The sequence below is a fragment of the Squalius cephalus genome (genome assembly GCF_949319135.1).
Source record: "Squalius cephalus genome assembly, chromosome: 23".
NCBI lineage: Eukaryota > Metazoa > Chordata > Actinopteri > Cypriniformes > Leuciscidae > Squalius > Squalius cephalus.
The window spans coordinates 24,167,238-24,189,991 of record NC_137144.1 but is presented as its reverse complement, the minus strand read 5'-3'; the positions used below and the strand labels follow the sequence as shown (position 1 = coordinate 24,189,991).

The 22,754-nt window shown below is 36.7% G+C and overlaps 1 protein-coding gene across 2 annotated transcripts in view; it reads left to right on the top strand.

Moving 5' to 3' along the window:
• The window catches only part of plxnb2b (plexin b2b), a 156,347-nt gene extending 136,333 nt beyond the window's left edge, over window positions 1-20,014 (top strand). For both annotated transcript variants that reach the window (XM_079858473.1, XM_079858472.1), the window contains 16 exons: window positions 182-318; window positions 422-522; window positions 2,068-2,297; window positions 2,830-3,011; window positions 3,679-3,745; window positions 5,865-6,011; window positions 6,135-6,291; window positions 6,382-6,482; window positions 7,420-7,504; window positions 7,602-7,753; window positions 11,064-11,224; window positions 13,671-13,818; window positions 13,942-14,006; window positions 14,511-14,586; window positions 14,670-14,744; window positions 15,920-20,014. In XM_079858473.1, coding sequence (XP_079714599.1) covers window positions 182-318; window positions 422-522; window positions 2,068-2,297; window positions 2,830-3,011; window positions 3,679-3,745; window positions 5,865-6,011; window positions 6,135-6,291; window positions 6,382-6,482; window positions 7,420-7,504; window positions 7,602-7,753; window positions 11,064-11,224; window positions 13,671-13,818; window positions 13,942-14,006; window positions 14,511-14,586; window positions 14,670-14,744; window positions 15,920-16,024 — 1,989 coding nt within the window. In that variant the 3' untranslated portion in view covers window positions 16,025-20,014. The remainder of the gene's footprint in view (window positions 1-181; window positions 319-421; window positions 523-2,067; window positions 2,298-2,829; window positions 3,012-3,678; window positions 3,746-5,864; window positions 6,012-6,134; window positions 6,292-6,381; window positions 6,483-7,419; window positions 7,505-7,601; window positions 7,754-11,063; window positions 11,225-13,670; window positions 13,819-13,941; window positions 14,007-14,510; window positions 14,587-14,669; window positions 14,745-15,919) is intronic.
• The last annotated feature ends 2,740 nt before the right edge of the window (window positions 20,015-22,754 follow it).

The window sequence follows — 22,754 nt, the reverse complement described above, 5'->3', positions numbered from 1 at the left end:
CTGTTATTTCACCCAACTATCTATTTATCTGTCCATCCATCCATCTATGTTTCTGTTCATTCATCCATCCATCCATCCGTAATACAGTCTCTCTCTCTCTCTCTCTCTCTCTCTCTCTCTCTCTCTCTCTCTCTCTCTCTCTCTCTCTCTCTCTCTCTCTCTCTCTCTCTCTCTCTCTCAGATTAAGTTTGGCAATGGCGAGTGGATGGTCGGCTCTGTTCGGTACGAGAGGAGGTACAATCTCCCGTTGCCCATCATCATCCCAGCGGTGGTCGTTCCCATGCTGCTGATTATCGCCATCTCCGTCGTCTGCTACAGGTTACAAAGAAGAACTGCTCTTCCCACAATGCCCTTGAGGTGTTCGTCTGACTGAACGTTTCATGTAATGAATTCATGAATTCATCTGATCATCTGTGTGTAGGAGGAAGAGCCAGCAGGCAGAACGAGAGTACGAGAAAGTGAAGCATCAGCTGGAGAATCTGGAAGAGAGTGTTCGTGACCGCTGCAAAAAAGAGTTCACAGGTCACGCATGAACGCATAATCCCGTTACCATGGCAGCAGGGGTGTTTTTAACATGCTAACAGATGATTTACGCTAGAAAACAGCAACAGAAATATTATATGTCGGACTTGTATTAGTCAACTATTCATTGAAGATATCTAGAAGATATCGGTCTCCATGTGAATGGCTTCTGTAACTTCTTTGAAATGCAAACTGTCTCATGACTAAAGCACACTAATGAAGCACGGCCGCTAAAAATATAAAAACGTAAATAAATAAGAAAATCTAAAGCTAGTTGGCCTCACTAATGAACTAGTTTGGTGCTGGATGACCATATTCCAAGTACGCTATGTAGAGAGTAGCTGATTTATTTATTCATTAAATAATTTATTGTTTATCTGAACTTCCAGCTATTTATTAATCAATTATTTATTCATCCACCTATTTCTCTCTTTATTTAATCAATTGATTATCTATCAGTCCACCTATTTATTTATTTATTTATTTATTCAATGAATCTATTGATGTCTATTATCCTATCTATTGTTTATCTGTCCATTTACATTTATTTATTTTTCAATTAATCCATTATCGATTCATCCACCTAATTTTTTATTTATTTATTTGTCAGTTGTTTATCTGGCCATTCACATTAATTAATTATTATTTTATTCATTTATTGATCAACTGTTTATCTATTCATCCACCTATTTATTTCATTTATCAATTAATCTGTTATTTATCTATCCATCCGCCTAATTTTTTTAGTTATTTATTTGTCAATTGTTTATCTGGCCATTCACATTTATTTATTTATTTATTTATTTATATTGATGTTAAATATCTTTCAACTGTTTATCTATAAATTAGCTTATTTGTTTATTTAATTTATCTATCAATTGTATCAATCAACTATCCTTCAACCTATTTATTTATTTTTATATTTATATATTTATCAACTGTTTATTTATCCTTCCAACAATTTATTAATTTATCCATAAATGGTATTTGAAACGTTGCCTCAAATTTTGGCAACAATTAGTAATTTCTAGGGCTGTCAAACGATTAATCGCGATTAATCGCATCCAAAATAAAAGTTTGTGTTTACATAATATATGTGTGTGTATGGAGTATAATTATTTTCTATATATAAATACACACACATGCATATATATTTTTAAAAAATGTGTTATTTATATATAAAATATTTATATATAATATAAATTATATATAATATAAATATATATTCACAGTATATACATGCAAATATTTCTTAAATATATACATGCATGTGTGTGTATTTATATATAGAAAATAATTATACACCATACACACACATATATTATGTAAAAACAAACTTTTATTTTGGATGCGATTAATCGCGATTAATCGTTTGACAGCCCTAGTAATTTCATATTGTTGTTTGATTTTTAAAACACAAATTAACATAATCTGCACATCTAGAATCTTTAATTCTGAGTTTAGAACTGATTGAATGAGTTTAGCTGGGTTTAAAGTGTCGATTTTGAAGCTATGCTGACGTAGACCGTGTCATTTCCTGTGCAGATCTAATGATCGAAATGGAGGACCACACTAACGACATAAGCGAGGGCCGGATCCCGTTCCTGGACTACAAGACCTACACGGACCGCGTCTTCTTCCTGCCCTCTAAAGACGGAGCCAATGACGTCATGATCACCGGCAAACTGGACATCCCAGAATCCCGCAGGGCTACGGTCACCCAGGCGCTGAACCAGTTCTCCAACCTACTCAACAGCAAAACCTTCCTCATCAATGTACGAAACACAAACACACTGTAATTATGATCCATTTCTAGACATCTACAGCTCTTCACCTGCTCATTTTAAACAGTTAATAGCGAGAAAGGTCAGTAAATTAATATTTGACAATAATTGTCGGGGGTTTCTCAGACAAACACATGCATCAGTGATGGAGCCCTATAGACATCTAGCAGACATTCGCTCAATTATACTGAATGACACTAAAAGGGCCCCAGAGGACTCAATCAGCTCCGGCGCTCTCATTAAAGGTCTTTTATATTCATGGTCCAAACACAATTAAACTTTTACATCTAATGACACACATGAATACACGTAAACAACCACACCGTCAGTGTTTTAAGACTGGCCTGTAATTATCTTCCCAGTGTTTATATGGTTACGCACAACACACAAAAGTCAACACATAACCAGACATCATTAAACATAATAATCATTAGAGTATAACAAGACGCTTTTTTAAGATGTAAATCTGAATGCTCCACAGTTTTAATCATACAGGAAAGTCATAATTTTTGTGTGTGTGTAGTTTATCAGAACGCTGGAGGGCCGTCCAGATTTTAACGCCAGGGCCAAAGTGTATTTCGCGTCTCTGCTGACCGTAGCGCTTCACGGTAAACTGGAGTATTACACAGACATCATGAGGACGCTTCTGCTGGGGCTCATGGAGGATTACGTTCACAGCAAGAATCCTAAACTGCTGCTCCGCAGGTGAGACCCGAGATCCGCAATCTGATTGGCTGGCTTTATGCAACTTCTGGGAGTCCGGATGAAAGTATTTTGAATTAGGTTGTCACTTAAATCACATAAAACATGCCATGTTAGTCAAAAGTCTGTCTCTGCAAGAATGAACATAAGCCTCACTGTCCCAAACACTCACCAGCGCCATGTTCACATGCTTGTTTGATTGTCATAGTTGGGTGCTGATGCTAATTATCAATGTTTGTTATTGACTCAAATTAGTGTACAAGTGTTCATTAAAGCAGTAAGCCACTCGAGGCCGTGGTTTATAGTGATCTTACCACAGTTAAGGAGTGTTGTTGAAGCAGAAACCACTTAAAATCTCTGTAATATCTGGCCTCAAGTGGCTTATTGCTTTCATTAAAAGGCAGCAACCGCAACATAATAAAAACACATAAGTGTTCAATTAATAAAGATGGTAATTCTTCATTGTAATCATAATACAATTCTTCTGTCATGTAATCTAGTTCATTAGCCTGACTGAAGGCTGTTCAGCAAATTGCCGTGTTATTAAAGTGTTTAACTGACAGATCAGATTGAATAACAGTTTCAAATGTGACTCGTTCAAGTTTTCAGAGCCAGAACTGTCAGTTTTGTAATATATAATGTGTGTGTGTGTCTGTGTGTGTTTCCGCAGGTCTGAGACGGTGGTGGAAAGGATGCTGAGTAACTGGATGTCCATCTGTCTCTATCAGTACCTAAAGGTAAAATACAGGACGCACATTCACATTCACATTCATAAAGATTCGCTCATATTTCATTTCACAATACATCAGGATTTTATGGAAGCTTGTTTCCACCACGGAATAAAAAAGTAAAAAAGGTAATTGCAACTTTGTCTCACAATTCTGACTTTTTTTTCTTGCGATTGCAAGTTTATATATTGTCATTCTGACTTTATAAATCGCTATTGCGAGTTTATATCTCACAATTCTACAAAAAAAGTCAGAATTGTGAGATATAAACTCACAATTGCAAAAAAAGTCCCAAATTGTGAGATATAAACTCACAATTGTGAAAAAAAGTCCGAATTTTGAGATATAAACTCGCTTTTGCAGAAAAAAAGTCAGAATTGCGATATATACTCACAATTACGAAAAAAAAGTCAAAATTGCGATATATACTCGCAATTATGAAAAAAAAAGTCAGAATTGTCAGATATAAACTCGCAATTGTGAGGAAAAAAGTCAGAATTGCGATATCTACTCGAAATTATGAAAAAAAGTCGGAATTGTGGGATATAAACTCGCAATTGTGGGAAAAATGTCAGAATTGTCAGATATAAACTCGCAATTGCAAGAAAAAAAGTCAGAATTTCGATATATACTCGCAATTACGAAAAAAAGTCAGAATTGTGAGATGCAAACTCACAATTGCAAAAAAAGTCCCAAATTGTGAGATAGAACTTCACAATTGTGAAAAAAAAGTCAGAAATTTGAGATATAAACTCGCTATTGTGAAAAAAGTCAGAATTGCGATATCTACTCGCAATTACGAAAAAAAGTCGGAATTGTCAGATATAAACTCGCAATTGCGGGAAAAAAGTCAGAATTGTCAGATATAAACTCGCAATTATGAAAAAAAGTCAGAATTGTGGGATATAAACTCGCAATTGCGGGAAAAATGTCAGAATTGTGAGATATAAACCAGAGACAATTTATATGAGACATGCCACTTCCTCAATCCTCAATACAACTATATAAGGAAAACCCGTAACGGCAAAGATGGCGGTTGTATGCACATGTCCCGCCCCTCCCGCTGGAAAGCCAATCATCTGCTTTTAACAGTCAGCAGCTGACCACTAAGGAGCGAATGTAGAGTGACGTGACATAACTGCCATATTCAACCTGTACTTTCGCACTGTGGCTGGCGCTGAGCCAAAGACGGACGCGCTCAGCGCTTGTCATAGGCTATATCACAACTGTTCAGTGTTTTAACCACATAATGTTTATTTTAGGTTTCAGACATTTAAATACATAATTGTTTAAGTGCTTGGCACAACACCGGCATTCTGGATAGAGACGTAAATGAAGTTTGGTGTCGTGAACGTGAACCCTTGCGCATGCGTAGTAAAGGTATAACCTGTGGGGAAAAAGGCATTTTAAACCTTATTTTGGGGCAAAGTCATCAAACTTTTTCAGCGATTTTTATCATATTTTACTGCTGTTTCTATACATGCAGTTTTTATGTCCCGGTGACCAGTGAAAAGTGCAGTTCTGACTCTCTGCCCATTCATTTAGATAGGAGCCTGGTCTTGTTAGTCCGAAATAGCTGCCCGGAGGCGTTGCCAAGATGGCGGCCGAGTGGCACGACTTGCCTAAAAGGACTTTGTATAAACTCACAATTGCAAAAAAAGTCCCAAATTGTGAGATATAAACTCACAATTGCGAGGAAAAAAGTCAGAATTGCGATATATAAACACGCAATTGCGTGGAAAAAAGTCAAGATTGTCAGATATAAACTTGCTATTGCAGAAAAAAAAGTCAGAATTGTGAGATATAAACTGAAAAATAATTGCTCGTATTTGCAAAATAAAATCTGAATTATTTTACAGGTTGTATCACTTAAACGGTTTGGTTTGGATGTGTCCTGTTCACGGGATGTTTCCGTAAAGCTTTGATATTCATGAGTGTGATGATGAATGATGATAATGAAGCAGCTTCTGTTCTTCATCTGCATGTGTCAGTCACTGACACACTTGAACTGTAAATTCTTCAAGCCACAGCTGATCTCCAGGTGGAGTTACGATAAACCGCTGTCGTCTGTGGGTCACGATTAAAACAGTCCCAGCAGGCCGCGTTAAAGTTGCTTGTGTTTGTCCAGGACTCCGCTGGAGAACCGCTCTACAAACTCTTCAGGGCCATAAAGCACCAGATTGAAAAGGGGCCGGTGGACGCACAGGTTAAGAAAGCCAAATACACGCTGAACGACACGGGCCTTCTCGGAGATGATGTGGAGTACATCGTGCTGGTGTGTGTTTTAGTCCATATATCATGTTTTCAGAACTGATTCTTTCCTGAACAGTGTTGTTATTGTTAACTAAAGCTAATATGGCTGTGTATCTGATATGAGTTGTTTGCTCTTTGACCCCAGACTCTACAGGTGCTGGTTCAGGGCGAGGGGCCTGACATCACCCCGGTGAAGGTGTTGAACTGTGACACGATCTCTCAGGTGAAGGAGAAGATCATCGAGCAGGTTTACAAGAACCTGCCGCACTCTCAGAGACCCAAAGTGGACAGCGTCACCCTGGGTGAGCGAGTGAGCGAGTGAGCGTGTGATCTCACACACGGGTTCAGCGTGACTCTGTCTTTATCGTTGTGTGTTCTGGTGTCTTCCACAGAATGGCGGCCCGGCTCCACAGGACAGACCCTGTCAGATCTAGACGTGACGTCACAGAAGGAGGGCCGGTGGAGACGCATCAATACGTTGGCGCATTATAACGTGAGCGCGTGGTGCTTTGTTTTATTTGACATGCTTCTAAATGTGATGATGTGCTTTTGTGTGTGTTAAGGTACGTCATATTAAATCACTTCCTGCAGTTTAATGAAGATGTTGGTCATTTGAATAAGCAAAACCTCTGAAACTGCATTTCTCAAACCCCTTTTATAAATGTATATTGTTGCAAAAAATTATGTGAATATATAAATGTATTACAAATTTATTGTACATATTTTATATATATATATTTTTTTTACATCTGAAGTAATCTGAATCAATATATTTTACAGAAATACATTTAATGTGACATTTAAAAATAAAATGAAGGAATCAATTACCAATTTAGTAATTAAATAAGACAACTTATTACAAAAGAAAAATAAATTATAAATTACTTTTCAAATTGCTTCAAATTATTTCATTTGTGTTTAAAATTTACTCATTTACTTGTCGGTTTAAAAGTGATTTATTTATATATTTTTAATGAATATAAATTTTAATGAATATACAACCAACATTTATTTACTATGTATTTTCGGAATTTATGTAAATATATTGTGAATTTTTATATATATATATATATATATATACATACATACATACATACATATGTAATATATTTTATTATTAAATATTTTACATATTTATTTAATAAATATATATGCATAATATATGAATAAATATTATATTATACATGTTTATCAGAAAATTTGTAGTCAATTTATTTATAGATTTTTTTATAAATTCATAATAAAATACTTATAATAAATAAAAGATTTTAAAGCATCTGAGATTATTTAAAAGGCATACTGGGTTTTGAACAAAGCAAATGTGTTTCATTTTTGTTCATTTGGTGAATTTTTAGACATGAGTGTTTTTTTGTTTCTAAAAGTGCTTCCTTTTGTGTGTGTGTGTGTGTGTGTGTGTGTGTGTGTTTTAGGTACGTGATAACGCAACGTTGATCCTCTCCAGGGTTCAGCACACACAACAGTCGTACGACCAGAATCACGATTACCATGAAGAGAGTGAGTTGAGGTCTACTCTCTAACTTCCTCTGTCATCTCTGAAGCACACGCTCTGATGGGTTCGTCACTTATACTCTCTCTTCACCCAAACTCGCAGGAAACGCCCTGCTGGATGATGATAAAGTGTTTCACCTGGTGCGACCGGCTGACGAGCTGGATGAGATGAAGTCTAAGAGAGGCAGTATAAAGGATAAATCCATGACCAAAGCCATCACTGAGATATATCTCACCCGACTGCTCTCCGTCAAGGTACTGAGCGCTTCCTGCTACTGAAGGAACTGTCGTCTGTTCATTCTACTTCAAAATAGCAAGAAAAAATACATTTAACTTCCATTCTCAGGAAATAATGTTGGGCGGGACTTTTATCCATTTGGGATGTGATTGTGAAATGTAGGCTATGATATTACTGGGTCATTTTTATCCCACCTACATGGCTTTACTTCAATAGAAAATATGTTTCTTGTCTCGTTTTTTGGTAAAAAAAAAAATTAACCTTTTTGTTAAAACAATTAATAAAATATATAGAAAATTTACTTTAAAATCAACACCGCATGGAGAACTGAGAGTGCCACTTAAAAATAAAATGAAGAAATCAATTACAAATGTATTAATTAAGACAAATTATTTCAAAAGATAAATGTAAATGAATTACTTTTCAAATTGTTTAAATTATTTAATTTGTGTTTAAACTTTACTTATTTTTGTCAGTTTAAAAGTGATTTATGTTTTTAATTAAAATGTTGATAATTGATTTAATTTATTTTGTATTTTTAATAATAATAGTCCTCCATATCGCATGAGATATCAAGAATTTGTTTATTATTACGTTTATTATTCTTACATCAAAATTTCACGATTTTTGCTTACAACAAGAAAAATTCTGAAAAATAAACTTGATTCAAGATATATATTCTCTGAAAAGTTGATCTTATACATATGTTCAATGGAAAACAATAAAAAAGCCATCTACTGATTAAGAAAAGATTTTTACTGTGAAGATAATGAAAACCGTGCATAATCAGTTTTGATTTAATGTTTGTGATGAACAGTCCAATTCTGCAGCAGTATTTAATGTGGGACACGTGTCATACAATTATTATAACCTTCAGGAACGATTCTGAGTGCTCGCATGTTCTCTTAACTCATCTAATTCTGTTTGATTGGTTCGCATGTCCTTGTGTCGGGGGCCGTCGGTCGTAAATTGGGCGATTAGAGAGGCTAATTACTTCACGCGTCTTTCACCTTGTACAGAAGTAATTCAGCGGCACGTAAAGCTGTCAGTGCCGACAGGAACAAACCTGTGGAGATGAGAAACTTCACCCGTCAGACCGATCAAAGTCTGGAAACAGCCATGTGTGGCTGTCAGTGACCCAGCAGCCTGATGTGCCAATAAATGAGACGTTTCTCTGCTTGAAATTATTATTATTAGTAGTAGTAGTATTATTAAGATCTCTGTTATGTTTCGGGCTCAGGTTGGATACATTTTCAAATGTTTTCTAACCTCAAATAATTTACTTAAAAATGTTATAACATTTCTAAAAACACATTTTTTTTAATGTAGGCCTATACAAAATATCTTACATAGCCTATATTATGTTTTTATTTTATTTCATTTTAATAATTAAGTGCATATAATGGGGGGGGGGGGGGGGGTAGCATAATTGCAGTAATCTTCAAACTCTTTGTTTAATTAAAAATATTTAAAATTTGTACTGATTATTTGAATTCATTTAATTTTGCATTTATATGACATGGAAACACCAAATATACAAAATGTATAATATCTCTGGAGGTTTATACATATATGCAAAGTACATAAAAAGTACTTAAATTTAAAATGTCAAAAACTTTCTGGAATAAAAATTATAATAATTATAAAATAATAAAAAATTAAAAAAATTTAATTAATAAAAAATAAAGCTAAATAAAAAAAAGTTCATGGGATCAAATCTTTGAATGATTTTTGACTTTTTAGAGACAATTTTAGTGATATCTGTCAGTTTTTAGAAATATTTTATGTTTGACTGTCAAAAAACACTCACAGCAATCTTCAAACTCTTTTTTCCGTATTTAAATTATTTAAAGGGTAAAAAAAACCTATACTATATCTAAAAACTTTTTTTTTAATGAAATCGGTCTGAAATAATAATAATTAAATATGACTATAATTAAAAGATTAAATAAATAATAAGAAAATAATACGAATAAGTAAATAAGAAATAAAAACAACTTTTAGGGTTAACAAGGTTTTTGACTTTTCAGAGACAATTTTAGTGATGTCTTTCAGTTTTTAGAAACATTTTATGCTTGACCGTCAAAAAACCCCATATAAAAAATAAACACTTGCAGCAATCTCCAAACACTTTTTTTCTTATTTAAAGGGTTAAAAAAAACCTGTTATACATATATACGACGTACATAAAAAGTACTTAAATTAAAAATGTTTAAATCTGTCTGAAATAATAATAAAAATGATTAAATAAATAAATAAATAAGAAATATACATATGTTCTTATCTTATATAGTGGAGCGGCTAAGTGATATAATCGAGTCCAGTTTATGATACAAGCGTGAAAATTGGCATGAGCAGTCTCCATGGGTCACTTGACAAGAAAATTGTCCGAGCCACTTGAAATTTCAAGATTTTTCATTTTTCAAGATGGACGACACCTTAGTGGAGCAGTTAAGCGATATAGTGGTTTATTTGGTGATACAAGCATGAAAATTGGCATGAGCAGTCTCTGATGGTCACTAGACAATAAGCCACCCACAGCTACTTGAAATTTCAAGATGGTGGCCATTTTTCAAGATGGCCGACACCTTAGTGGAGCAGTTAAGTGATATAGTGGTTTATTTGGTGATACAAACATGAAAATTGGCATGAGCAGTCTCTGATGGTCACTAGACAATAAGCCACCCAAAGCTACTTGAAATTTCAAGATGGCGGCCATTTTTCAAGATGGCGGCCGTTTTTCAAGATGGCCACCACCTTAGTGGAGCAATTAGGCTCATGGCAATTTTAATGCTTGTATCACCAACTAAATGATTTCTTAAGCCTAATTGCTCCACTAAGGTGGTGGCCATCTTGAAAAATGGCCACCATCTTGAAATTTCAAGTAGCTGTAGGTGGCTTATTGTCAAGTGACCCACAGAGACTGCTCATGCCAATTTTCATGCTTGTATCACCAAATAAACCACTATATCACTTAACTGCTCCACTAAGCTGTCGGCCATCTTGAAAAATGGCCGCCATCTTGAAATTTCAAGTGGCTCGGACAATTTTCTTGTCAAGTGACCTATGGAGACTGCTCATGCCAATTTTCACGCTTGTATCATAAACTGAACGATTCTGCCAAACATAAGCACTTAGCCACTCCACTAATATCTTTTACATGGTTCATGGATCTTGACTTTTTAGAGAGCCACGGGCATTGCAAGGGCGATTTCAGTGAAATCTGTCAGTTAGTAGAAACTTGTTATGCTTGATCCTCTAAAGAAACACTTATTTCTAATCACTGAACTCTAGTTCGCTTGTTTTTGTGCCTGCGTGTGTTTTCAGGGAACGCTGCAGCAGTTCGTGGATGATTTCTTTCGCAGTGTGCTCTGTTCTGACTCCACCGTCCCGCCGGCGGTTAAATACTTTTTTGACTTCCTGGATGAGCAAGCCCTGAGACACGAGAACGTAGACGAGGAAACCATACACATCTGGAAGACCAACAGGTGGGGAAGTGTGTGTGTGTTTGCGTTGTGCTAGTCACAGCGGGCGTCTCTGCTCTCTGATTGCCGCTTCTCCCTGGAGACGCGCGGCATATGCTAATGTCAGCGGCGCGTTCATTTATTCCGCCTGATGTGCGAATGCGGATGCGGCGTGATTGACAGCTGCCGCCGAGATGTGAATAAATATGACGAGTAATATCATCACTCCAGCAGCTTCACCAGCGATTCTATTAAATATAAAACCGCTCACAGCCAAACAAACACCTTAATTACATCCCTGGTTGATTTAATTGTTCGGTTATTATACACCTTTTGTTTTTTTTCCTCTGCTATTCTCCACAGAGACACAACTAGTCATCTGAATGAGCTTTTTTTTTTATTTTAAAACCGACTTTCAGGAAACAAAAGCCAGAGCTGTTTAATAACCTGTTTGAAATTCCAAAGCCGTCTGTCCGTGTTCATGCTCCGCCGGCGCCAGTATTGAGGGGCGGATTGAGTGAATTATTTGCTCTGTACTGAGTTTATGCTCCAATTGCAGGAAAGACTCACTATCAAATGGATTAAATAGCATAATTAGCAGTGTTTGCTAAGGAGAGCATCTCTGTTTCTCATGCTGAGGGTTAGAGATTTCAAATAAACCCCTGACCGTGATTAATAAACATGTTTGATATGAATGATTTCACAATTCGTACAGTTTGTTCAAGAGAGGTGTGCTGTTGTGGTAGGCTGGTGGATGATAAGATGGTGAAAAGATCGCATGCGTTTACATTGAAGGAGGGACCCAAGCCACACTGAAAAAAACAATAAGTCAAATTTACTTCATTTTTCTAATAATTAAAATGTAAATTTCACATATGGATTTAAGTAAACTCTACTTAACTAAGTTAAGTGAAAGTAACAAAGAAAATAAGTCATTTTAACTTGGCTAGTAAAAGGTTGAGTAATATCTATTTAGTTAAAGTTTCCTTTGAAATACATTTAATTTAAACAATATAACATTGAATTAAACCACTCTTTTAAAGTATATACTTTAAACATCTAAATAATTAATACAATAAATATTGTGCGACTCTATATCTACATATCAGATGTTATGCATCATGTGAACGCAGAGACCTCAATACTTTGTAGACAATACACAATGACGGCAACATTTGATGGATCGTTTTTGTGTTTGAATGTGTCATTTTGAGTAGAAAATGAACTCCAAATGTCACAAAATGGCAAGTTACTAATCCTAACTACAAAAGCAATGATACAACAATGTAAATACAGCTGGAAAACAGTGAAAATCAGCCTCATTAATTATTCAAGGCCCAGTGCATGATGGGAACACCAGTATCAGAAAAGTTGAGTAATTTTACTTAATTTTGTAACATTGATATTTACGCTTTCATTTCTACACGTTTGAATTGAGAACTAATATAGAATTTACTTAGTTTTTTAATTCTTGTCTGAACTAACTTTTTCATGTAAATTACATTTTTTTTTTCTTAAGTATTTACTTCACCACAAAATCATTTTTATCAGTGCATAGCAACGCACTAAAAACACTCTAAACACCTTTGCAACTACTTAGCAGCACTTGATCATTGACCCAGAACACCCTAGCAACTGCATAACAACGTATTACTAAGCAACCGCCTACTAGCACCAATCAACGGCTCAAAACAACTGCATAGTGACACCTAGGTGATCATCCAGATATATAGAGAGATAATATATTTGTATATGTCTGAATAGTTGGCAAAATACTTCATTTAAATATATTTAAGATTTTAAAGCATATTTTTGTCATGACAGTTTCTGGGTTTCTTTTTCCTGCCGAAGTCACTGCCTACTATTCGGTTTAATGTGAAGTTAATATAATTTTGTGTTATTTTTTTATATAATACATATAGTATATTTTATGTATATATTTATTTACTATTTATTTTTATATACTTATTAGTGCCATCAAATCGATATACACATACACACACACACACACACACACACACACACACACACACACACACACATATACATATATACACATATATATACATATATATATATATATATATGCACATATATACATACATGCATACATATTTAGAAACTTTTATGCAATTAATCAATTTGACAGCACTAATATACATATTATATATATATTTACGTGTATGTTTGTGTATATATATAAATATTGACTTGACTTTAGAATTTACTGTATATATGTGTGTGTGTGTGTATGTATGTATATATATATATATATACATATTATATATTTACAAACTTTTATGCAATTAATTGTGATTAATCGATTTGACAGCACTAATATATATATATATATATATATATATATATATATATATATATATATATATATATATATATATATATATATGGACTATTGAAGGTGAAGTATTTCTTACATATTTCACAGCTCATAATTCGCTTCTCTCTGCAGTTTGCCGCTGCGTTTCTGGGTGAACATTCTGAAGAACCCTCACTTCATTTTCGACGTGCACGTGAGCGAGGTCGTGGACGCCTCTTTGTCTGTCATCGCTCAGACCTTCATGGACGCCTGCACGAAAACAGAACACAAACTCAGTCGGGTAAGTGTTTGAGAATCAGCTACAGGCTCATAAAGACCAGAAATACTTCATTTATTTACTCCCTCTCTCTCTCTCTCTCTCTCTCTCTCTCTCTCTCTCTCTCTCTCTCTCTCTTGCCTCCAGGATTCTCCCAGCAACAAATTACTCTATGCAAAGGAGATCTCCACCTACAAAAGGATGGTAGACGAGTAAGTGCTCCAGCATTGCACAGTCTCAGCCTCCAGCCGAACGCCCACATATGGTTTACAGACTGTCTGATGCGCGTTGTGCACAAAAATGGCGAGAACTTTCTCAACATGATGATTGACTGGGTTTATGCAATATCTCGGCAATTCGTTCCGACAGGTTTTTATAAGCCCGTCGGCAATCAAAGTTGTAATTATGTTCCCAGGCGGCAACGATGAGCAATTCTGAGATCTGCTAAAGTCTATAGGCTTCAAATCTCTGAAAGTTATTCATGATTATCTTTTGTTTGAGACACTTTAGCAAGTAAATAAGATACACTTGAGTACAATAGTATATTCTGCTTTGTTGTTTAGTTATTTGTGATTTACCAGGCCCTAAGTGACAAATAAGATAAGTGAACATGGTGTGTTGCTTTACATATCAGTCAGAAGGTCTCTTTCTAAGTGTGTGTTTTTTGCCAGAATAATCTGCAGTATAGATCAGATGTATGGTGTGTTTCTCCACAGCTACTATAAAGGAATCCGTCAGATGGTGTCAGTCAGTGACCAGGAAATGAACACACATCTGGCTGAAGTGTCACGGGTGAGTGTGCAGTGGGCTTTCTGTCATTTTTATGGAAAATGAAGAGACTGGTGTTGATTTATTTTATTAATTTTATTTTTTAGGCACACACAGATAAACTGAACACACAAGTGGCTCTTCACCAGCTCTACCGGTATGCCAGTAAATACTACGATGGGGTGAGTACACACACACACACGCACAAATACACAAACGCATGCACACACGTACAAACACACACACACACAGACTATCAAACACACAGGATATTAAAATGGAGTGACAACAGTGACATGCTTGATTTCATCTAAAACTTTTTAACAGCATTTCCTAATTCTTTTATAATTAATATGCATGTGGTTTTATATGAATTGACAGACTATATGGAATAATTGAACAGTTCAAATTAATTTGTCACACAGCAGGACCATTTAAATAAATAGATAAAAGATGATTGAAAATGGTGTCGGGAAAACTTCAAATAAATGGTGGCAAAGTAACAGAACCTGAAGTATACACTTTCATAAATACACACTATACATATTTTAACAAGAATGGATGAATATACCAATGAGATGGAATGGATGGATGGATGGATGGATGGATGGATGGATGGATGGATAGATAGATAGATAGATAGATGGATGGATGGATGGATGGATGGATGGATGGATGGATGGATGGGTAGATAGATGGATAGGTAGATAGATGGATGGATGGATAGGTGGATGGATGGATGGATGGGTGGATGGATGGATGGATGGATGGATGGATGGATGGATGGATGGGTAGAGGGATAGACAGATAGATGGATGGATGGATGGATGGATGGGTGGATGGATGGATGGATGGATGGATGGATGGATGGGTAGGTAGATGGATAGGTAGATAGATAGATGGATGGATGGATGGATGGATGGATGGATGGATGGATAGGTAGATAGGTGGATGGATGGATGGATGGATAGATAGATAGATAGATAGATAGATAGATAGATAGATAGATAGATAGATAGATAGATAGATAGATAGATGGATGGATGGATGGGTAGGTGGATGGATGGATGGATGGATGGATGGGTAGGTAGATGGATAGGTAGATAGGTGGATGGATGGATGGATAGATAGATAGATAGATAGATGGATGGATGGATGGATGGATGGATGGATGGATAGATAGATAGATGGGTAGGTGGATAGATAGATAGATAGATAGATAGATAGATAGATAGATAGATAGATAGATAGATAGATAGATGGATGGATGGATGGATGGATGGATGGATGGATGGATGGATGAATAGTTTTAACCGCCTGTGAACTCGAGGCTGATGGTCCTTCACTGTGTCTGTAGATCATCATGTCTCTGGATGAAGACCCAGCCGCTCAGAGTAAACAGTTAACACTGAGACTGCAACAGATCGCCGCAGCGCTGGAGAACAAAGTGACCGACCTCTAACCCCGTCACTCTCAGTGTGTGTATTTAGCTCGTCACTATAATCAGATGTTCAATTTCTTCCTGTGTAGAGACTAAAGGTTTTATGAATTGTATTCTATATTTTTTTTAATGTGCAGTCTTTATGCAGAAAGCTTTATAAGAGGAAAATAACTTTTTAAATAGACGGCCTTGTGTCAGTTGTTTTTAAAGCTTCTGTCTGTGTGTGTGTGTGTGTGTGTGTGTGTGTGTGTGTGCAAGAGTGTGTGTGTAAAAGGATGCCTATATTCTGACCAAAAGGGAGCTGCCCATGACCCTGCGATGCGTGTATGCAGGGGGTGTGCCTACAGTGAGGTCATATCTGGTATCGTCCAATCAAAAGCAGCTGAAAGTGACAGTAGGGATTGCATGGGATGTGTTTGGAAAAATCATACTAGCATACTACTCATACTACAGTATGTACTGTTTTGGTATTGTGTGCAAATGATCTGTATCAGTAAAATTTGCTAAAACATGCCGCAAAAAGCTTCGGTCACGTTTACCGTTGTTCTGCAATTTCTTGCTGGCAAACTCCAGTCCTTTTAACAGGAATCCATGAGATTGCGAATTTAAGCTTCAGCTTTTTAACTCATTAATTGACTACCAAAAGACAACAACTAGACAAAATTGGTTGTACAATTTCATAATTTTATAATATAAACAGTTTATACTGCAGTTTGCTAGTATGTGATTCCAAACATATCCATTTATACGATCAAACGGCCGTCCATTTCATAACCACAGTTTCAGTTCAACCAAACGGACTCGCTAGTAGATCCACAGATAATCAGCACAGGCAATAATAAATAAACAATACGACGATATAAGGCATTTAATTTTTATGTATGATGGTAGCTAATAAAAGTCTTTATTTCAGAGGTGTTTCATTTCAGAGAGCCATTTTATTGTGAAAGCTGCGCTACTGACTGACTTTATTCCGTACGGCACAAATAGTCGATGCACAGGACAGATTTGTGATATAAATGCGTGTGAGGCCTGAAACAGACGTAAACTCCATTTCAGTGTGTGTGTGTGTGGCCTTCGAGATGTTTTTGCGCGCATGGCTGAGAGGATTGACTGAAAGCATCTCATTTAACTCTTTGTGGCTCCATTGGAAGGCTTTAGATGTGTGATCTGGAACGCTAATGGCTTTATTTTGGCAGAGAGGATATAGACACACTAATTTGTTTGTTATTTGCCACTGAACAAGACGGTACTTAAGAACTCAGCCAAATTTCTGCTCCAAGAGACGCTTTTATCTTTGTACGAAAACTTTACATATTTGTGGCATTTGCATCTTAAAGACTCAAAGAAAAGCTCAAAGCTTTTTGTTTTACGTTTACTTTGGGTTTTTTTCCTTCTAATTGCTAATGCTCGTCGGAGCAGTGTGTATAAGTTAGGAGGAAGGGACTCTCTCATTCTAGAGAGCTCTGTGAACTAAAGGACAAGAGTCGTCAATATTTTTGGTCTGTTTGCCCAGATAAAAAAGGCGATGTGAATGCATGCATAAACACTACCGTTCAAAAATTGGGGGTTGGTAAGATTTTTTTTTTATATATTTTGAAAGAATTCTCCTTGCTCACCAAGGCTCCATTTACGGTATTTAATCAAAATACAATAAAACTAGTAAAATTGTGAAATATTATTCGATTTTAATAACTGTTTCCATTTGAATATATTTTAAAATGTAATTTATTCCTGTGATCAAAGCTCTTCAGTGTCACACGATCCTTTAGAAATCATTCTAATATGATGATTTGCTGCTCGAGAAACATTTCTGATTATTATCAATGTTTGAAAACTGTTTTTATCAGGATTCCGGTGGGATTCTGATAAATAGTTCCAAAGAGCAGCATTTATTTGAAATAAAAATCATTTCTAACATTATAAATGTCTTTTCTGTCACTTTTGATGAATTTAATGCATCCTTGCTAAATAAAAGTATTCTTTTCCTTCAACAACAAAAAATCTTACCCCAAACTTATGAATGCTAGTGTACAGTATATGCTAAAATTAAGCAATAAGGTACGAGAATATAAGCTGTGTCCCATTTCAGAGGCTGCAAGGAACCTTCGATCCGCTGTGACTCAATCGGCCTTCGAAGGATGCAGCCTCTGAATTAGGACACACCTCTAGCAACGGCTTAACAAAACATAGCCATTTTATTTCTACGTAATAAAAATATTAAGTACATTTCATTAAAACATTATTTTATTATTGCGCGTGTCATCCTTCCGCCAGAAAACATAGTCCCTGCCATAAACGAATGAGTACATTCGCATAAAGATGTAGGCCTCATAACGTAAAAACCACAAAACTCCGATATTAATTTCACAGGGTCTTTAAACAGGTGCATGTGGCCCACAGAACTCATGCTTTAGAGCCTCCTCCGGTCTGAAATCGCTGTCGAGAGCAGCGGTATCACGGGAGCAGATGGCTCGCGATGTCGGATGTTGAGATTCCTGCGTTTCTGTCGAGAGTTGGGCGGCACTGCTCGGCGTGAAGCTCTTTTGCACGGCCCTCCCTCTCTCTTCCCTTCCCTTCAGCTTTAATACAACCAGCAGGAGCTGCGTTTGATCCTAACTGCATGTGTGATGCTGACTCCATGCTTTCCAGTCTACCCTCGCCCCTTTCTCTTTCATCTTAAAGGGATTGTTCACCCAAAAATGAAAAATTGAATAATTTACTTAAAACTCGCACTGCAAAAATTGAGCGAGTTTTTCAAAGAAATCTTGTTTTCCCTTCGAATTACTTTATTTATTTTTTTTACCCCATTTGGCAGATATTCTTGTTTTAAGCATAAACTCGTTCATTTTCAAGTCATTTTGCTTCTCAAGTATATGTATCTTGATTTAAGAATGTTAAACCAGACGAAAAAAACTAGGAGAATAAATCATTTTTGCAGTGCATGTCGTTCCAAATTCCATGGAACACAAAAGAAGAATCGTCACGCATTTCCTGCCATGAAGAGACAAAAAAAGACATTTAAACTATTAAAAAATTCCTACTTTTGTGTTCCACTGAAAAACTAAAAGCATAGGTTTGGAATGACATGACGGTGAGTAAATAATTCCGGAATTTTCTTTGTTTTTTAATGATGAACTATCCCTTTAAAGCACAAGCACAGATGCAAGTCTCCGTAGTCAAGTGTAAAACGCTTCTTTTAACGCCTTTCTGTAGCCGAAACGTGCCTTAAAAGTGTTTAAATGTGCTGGTGCGGTGGTATTGAAGACGTCGGGGTGGGTGGGGTTTCGGTATTCGTGGGGCGTGTAGAGGTCAGAGGTCGTGGCGTACGTGAAGTGTGGTGTTAGACATCAGTAAGTGCAGTATTCAGGTGTGCTGTAGCCAGAATATGCCAATATATTTGAACATGCTGTATGTATAGAGCAAAAGCGCCGTTTATAAAACCGTGCAGATCTTTTGGGTGTTTGTGGTGAGTGTGTGTGTGTGTGTGTGTGTGCTTTTTAGGAGTTTTACTGCATTGGGAAAAACGCTCGAGCTGAATAAATGTGTGGAGGAGAATGTCAAAACCTTCCCTCCGGACAGCTGCCATTACGTTTGGTCTTTATGCAAAAGGAATTATTGATTAGCACAAATGTTTTTATTATTGTACCGACCCGAAATTGTGTTTCAATGGTGTGTATGAACAAACAATCTGTACACGACCTTTTCTTACTGCTGTGCAGTTAATATCATTATTTTATGTCCTAAAGAAAATATATGCCTTTGTATTAAAATGCAAATCTGTCTACACTGTTCTCCTGTGCGTTATGCTCTGAGAAAACTTTTGTTGTTGTCGACATTTCCCCATCCCCTTCATTGGTGAATGTGCCGAGAGCAAAGTATTCTGGGATTGCGGAGGACGACGAATTCTCTTTCGGGCTCTCGGAGGACTGATGTCGTATGTGTGAACTGTGCCGCCACAGGTCCAACATGCCGTCTGATCCTTATGTGAATAAATATACACGTCCATTTCTCGAGTGTTGGGTTTCGCCTCTTTTCTGGCCCCTGATCCAGAGGGTCTCTTATGAATCAGGTGCTGTAAAAACATTAATGTGACCTTTTTGGTGTCTGCACAGATATTTATGTCTTCAAAGGAGAGCGGAGCACCAGGAAGAAGCTTCGAGAACCAGATTTTGTGTTGGATGTCAAGTGGGGACAATATTCAGAATGACGTTTGTGGTGTTTTAAATGCATCTTAAACTGATTTCATGCCCTCAGCAGCCAATATTAACCCCACAAACCATGTTAATCTTGTTTTCACATATTTTTGGTCATGAAGGTGTGTTACACAACCTGAACATCTGCTTAGTTTGATTAGCCTCTAACAAGCAATAACAAAAAATATGGGAAGTGTTTTCTTCTCTGTAAAATGTAACAAAGTAGAGTTCAAATTTATGCAAATAAGCCCTGATGGGGAACCAATGGGAACGGCTTGTAGCAAGTACAAGGGAAAAATCACCATTAATGTGAGGCTGCATCCGAAATCGTAACACGCAATGTCTTCGAGACAGCAATAAAAGAATGTTCTATGTAGTATGAATGTAATCTGGATGGCCTACATTCATCATGTTGTCATTATCATGTGACCAACCAGCATCAGTTAAGTCGCTTCACTGCCATTCACAAATCCTCTCCAATAGCCTCATGGGATAAAGTGTCCATCATACACACTACTTTTAGCATACTTTTTGCAGACTCTTTTATGAGTACTGTGAATTCAGACATGCTACTTTTGTCACATACTGTTTTTCACCTACTATATAGTAGGGAAGTGTGATTTCGGATGCAGCCTGGGTTTAGTGTGCGTTCAGGGCACTGCACTTTGGCATTTTTAAGACGTGGGACAGTCTTGCGCATGCACTTCCTGTCACGTGCACGTTCTCTCAAGTGGCCAAGGCCGCAAGTGTGGGTATTTGGGCAGGCTCAAACAGTATAAGCATTGTGTTGTCATTTTAAGACCCCCAATGAGGGCTTAAAGTGGGTCTGTTGAAGAAAAATGAGATGTGCTAAAATAATTTACATCATTCAAAAGTGTTTTTGGAGAGGTGAAGGAATAGGACAGTGTCAAAACCAACACATCTGAAGTCTTGAACCCACCAAACGGATCTAAAGAGTCGGCGCCAAACCGAAATATGGCAATCAGATTATCAGAAATCCCCTCACGATTTACACCGCAGACAGAAATCGAATCACACCTCTTCCTTATTAGATTTTTAGAGGCGATGACGACACAGTTTGAATATAAACCCTTCACCTTTTATACCTCTTGACTTATGTAAATTCATAAAGTCTCAGTAATAAGCATTATATGAGTCTCTGTCTTCTAGTTAAACACGGGGAAGAGCAGGTCTGCGTGTGAGACTTTCTGTTTCATAAGAGCTTCTGCTACCCTTGATTCTATAACCGAATTAATCCGATCAGACCGTGCGGCCCCCCTGCATGGGCACTGAATTAACTTAGTCACGATTCTATGCAACTGGGCTTGAGCCTAGGAAAAACAGCTCAGATTTTCCACACGCTGGGAAAATAAGAAGATCGAGCCCTTTCATTCTTGCTGTGAGAGCCATCACTCAAGGAAAGCCCGCTCTGGCAGGTGTTTGTGTTTGTATTCACCTGCAGTGGTGTCTAACCCTCAGATATTAATGAGATTTCTTCGGCTTAGCCTTAAAGGGAGACACGGTCCCTCAAACTCACACACACTCAAGGATTCTCCCTTGGCTGCGGTCCAAGAAAACCTCAGAAACTGAAAGGGAATGGTCATGATTAATAATGTAGTGCTTGACCACAAACAGCTGTAGCTTGTGGAGGTGTTCAAGGCATCTGCATATCTCAGAGGAGCCAGAGGGAGAGTTTGAACCTGAATGGGGTTGTTGTTCCTCACACTTCAGGGACATCTTCCCCTACTCTTCTCTGTCTTGTTAGAAAGTTCACTTTTTTTGCTCTGTTTTCCCTTCGGGCGAAATGAACCAGCCTGTTTTTGCCTCATCCACCAACAGGAGACCAAATACATCTGCATGGAAATGTAAAAGTTAATTTGATGTATTAAACCAACCGTATTATTACCAATGCATTCAGAGCCGTTAACCAAAACACTACAAGATTTATAAACAACTAATGACTTGACTTGTTGCCTATAGGGTGAATAAAAAATGTAGGTAACACTTTATTTTACAGTGTCCTTGTTACATATGTTACATGTACTTACCATAGGCCAGTAAATTATGCATAATTACATGCAACTAACCCTCAACCAAATCCTAATCCTACCCTAACCCTGTAGTTGCTTAATATTACTCAGTACTTAAATATATAATTACACTGCAACAATGACACCTTAAAATAAAGTGTAACCTAAATTTAGTGTACTCAGACTTTTATGTAAGTATGCAGTTTCAGTAGTCATTTTAAAGGACTGTTTTTTTTTATGAGAAATAAAATATTAAGAATTAAGAGAATGTGTATCACATATAGAAAATAAAACTTCGTATGAATGTAAAAATATTCATACATTTATGGAAATCTTGATGATAAACTTATTATTCGCCGCGACGCCACTAGCGGACGCTCTATCCGGAAATGTGTACGTCATAATACAGACAGTGCATATCAAGTTTGATCCAATGAAATTAGGTAGTGGGCGCCCACATGTCTCTGGTTTAGCCAATGAATGTACAGTCTCTTACCTTTCATCCAATGAGAGTACAGAGAAGGC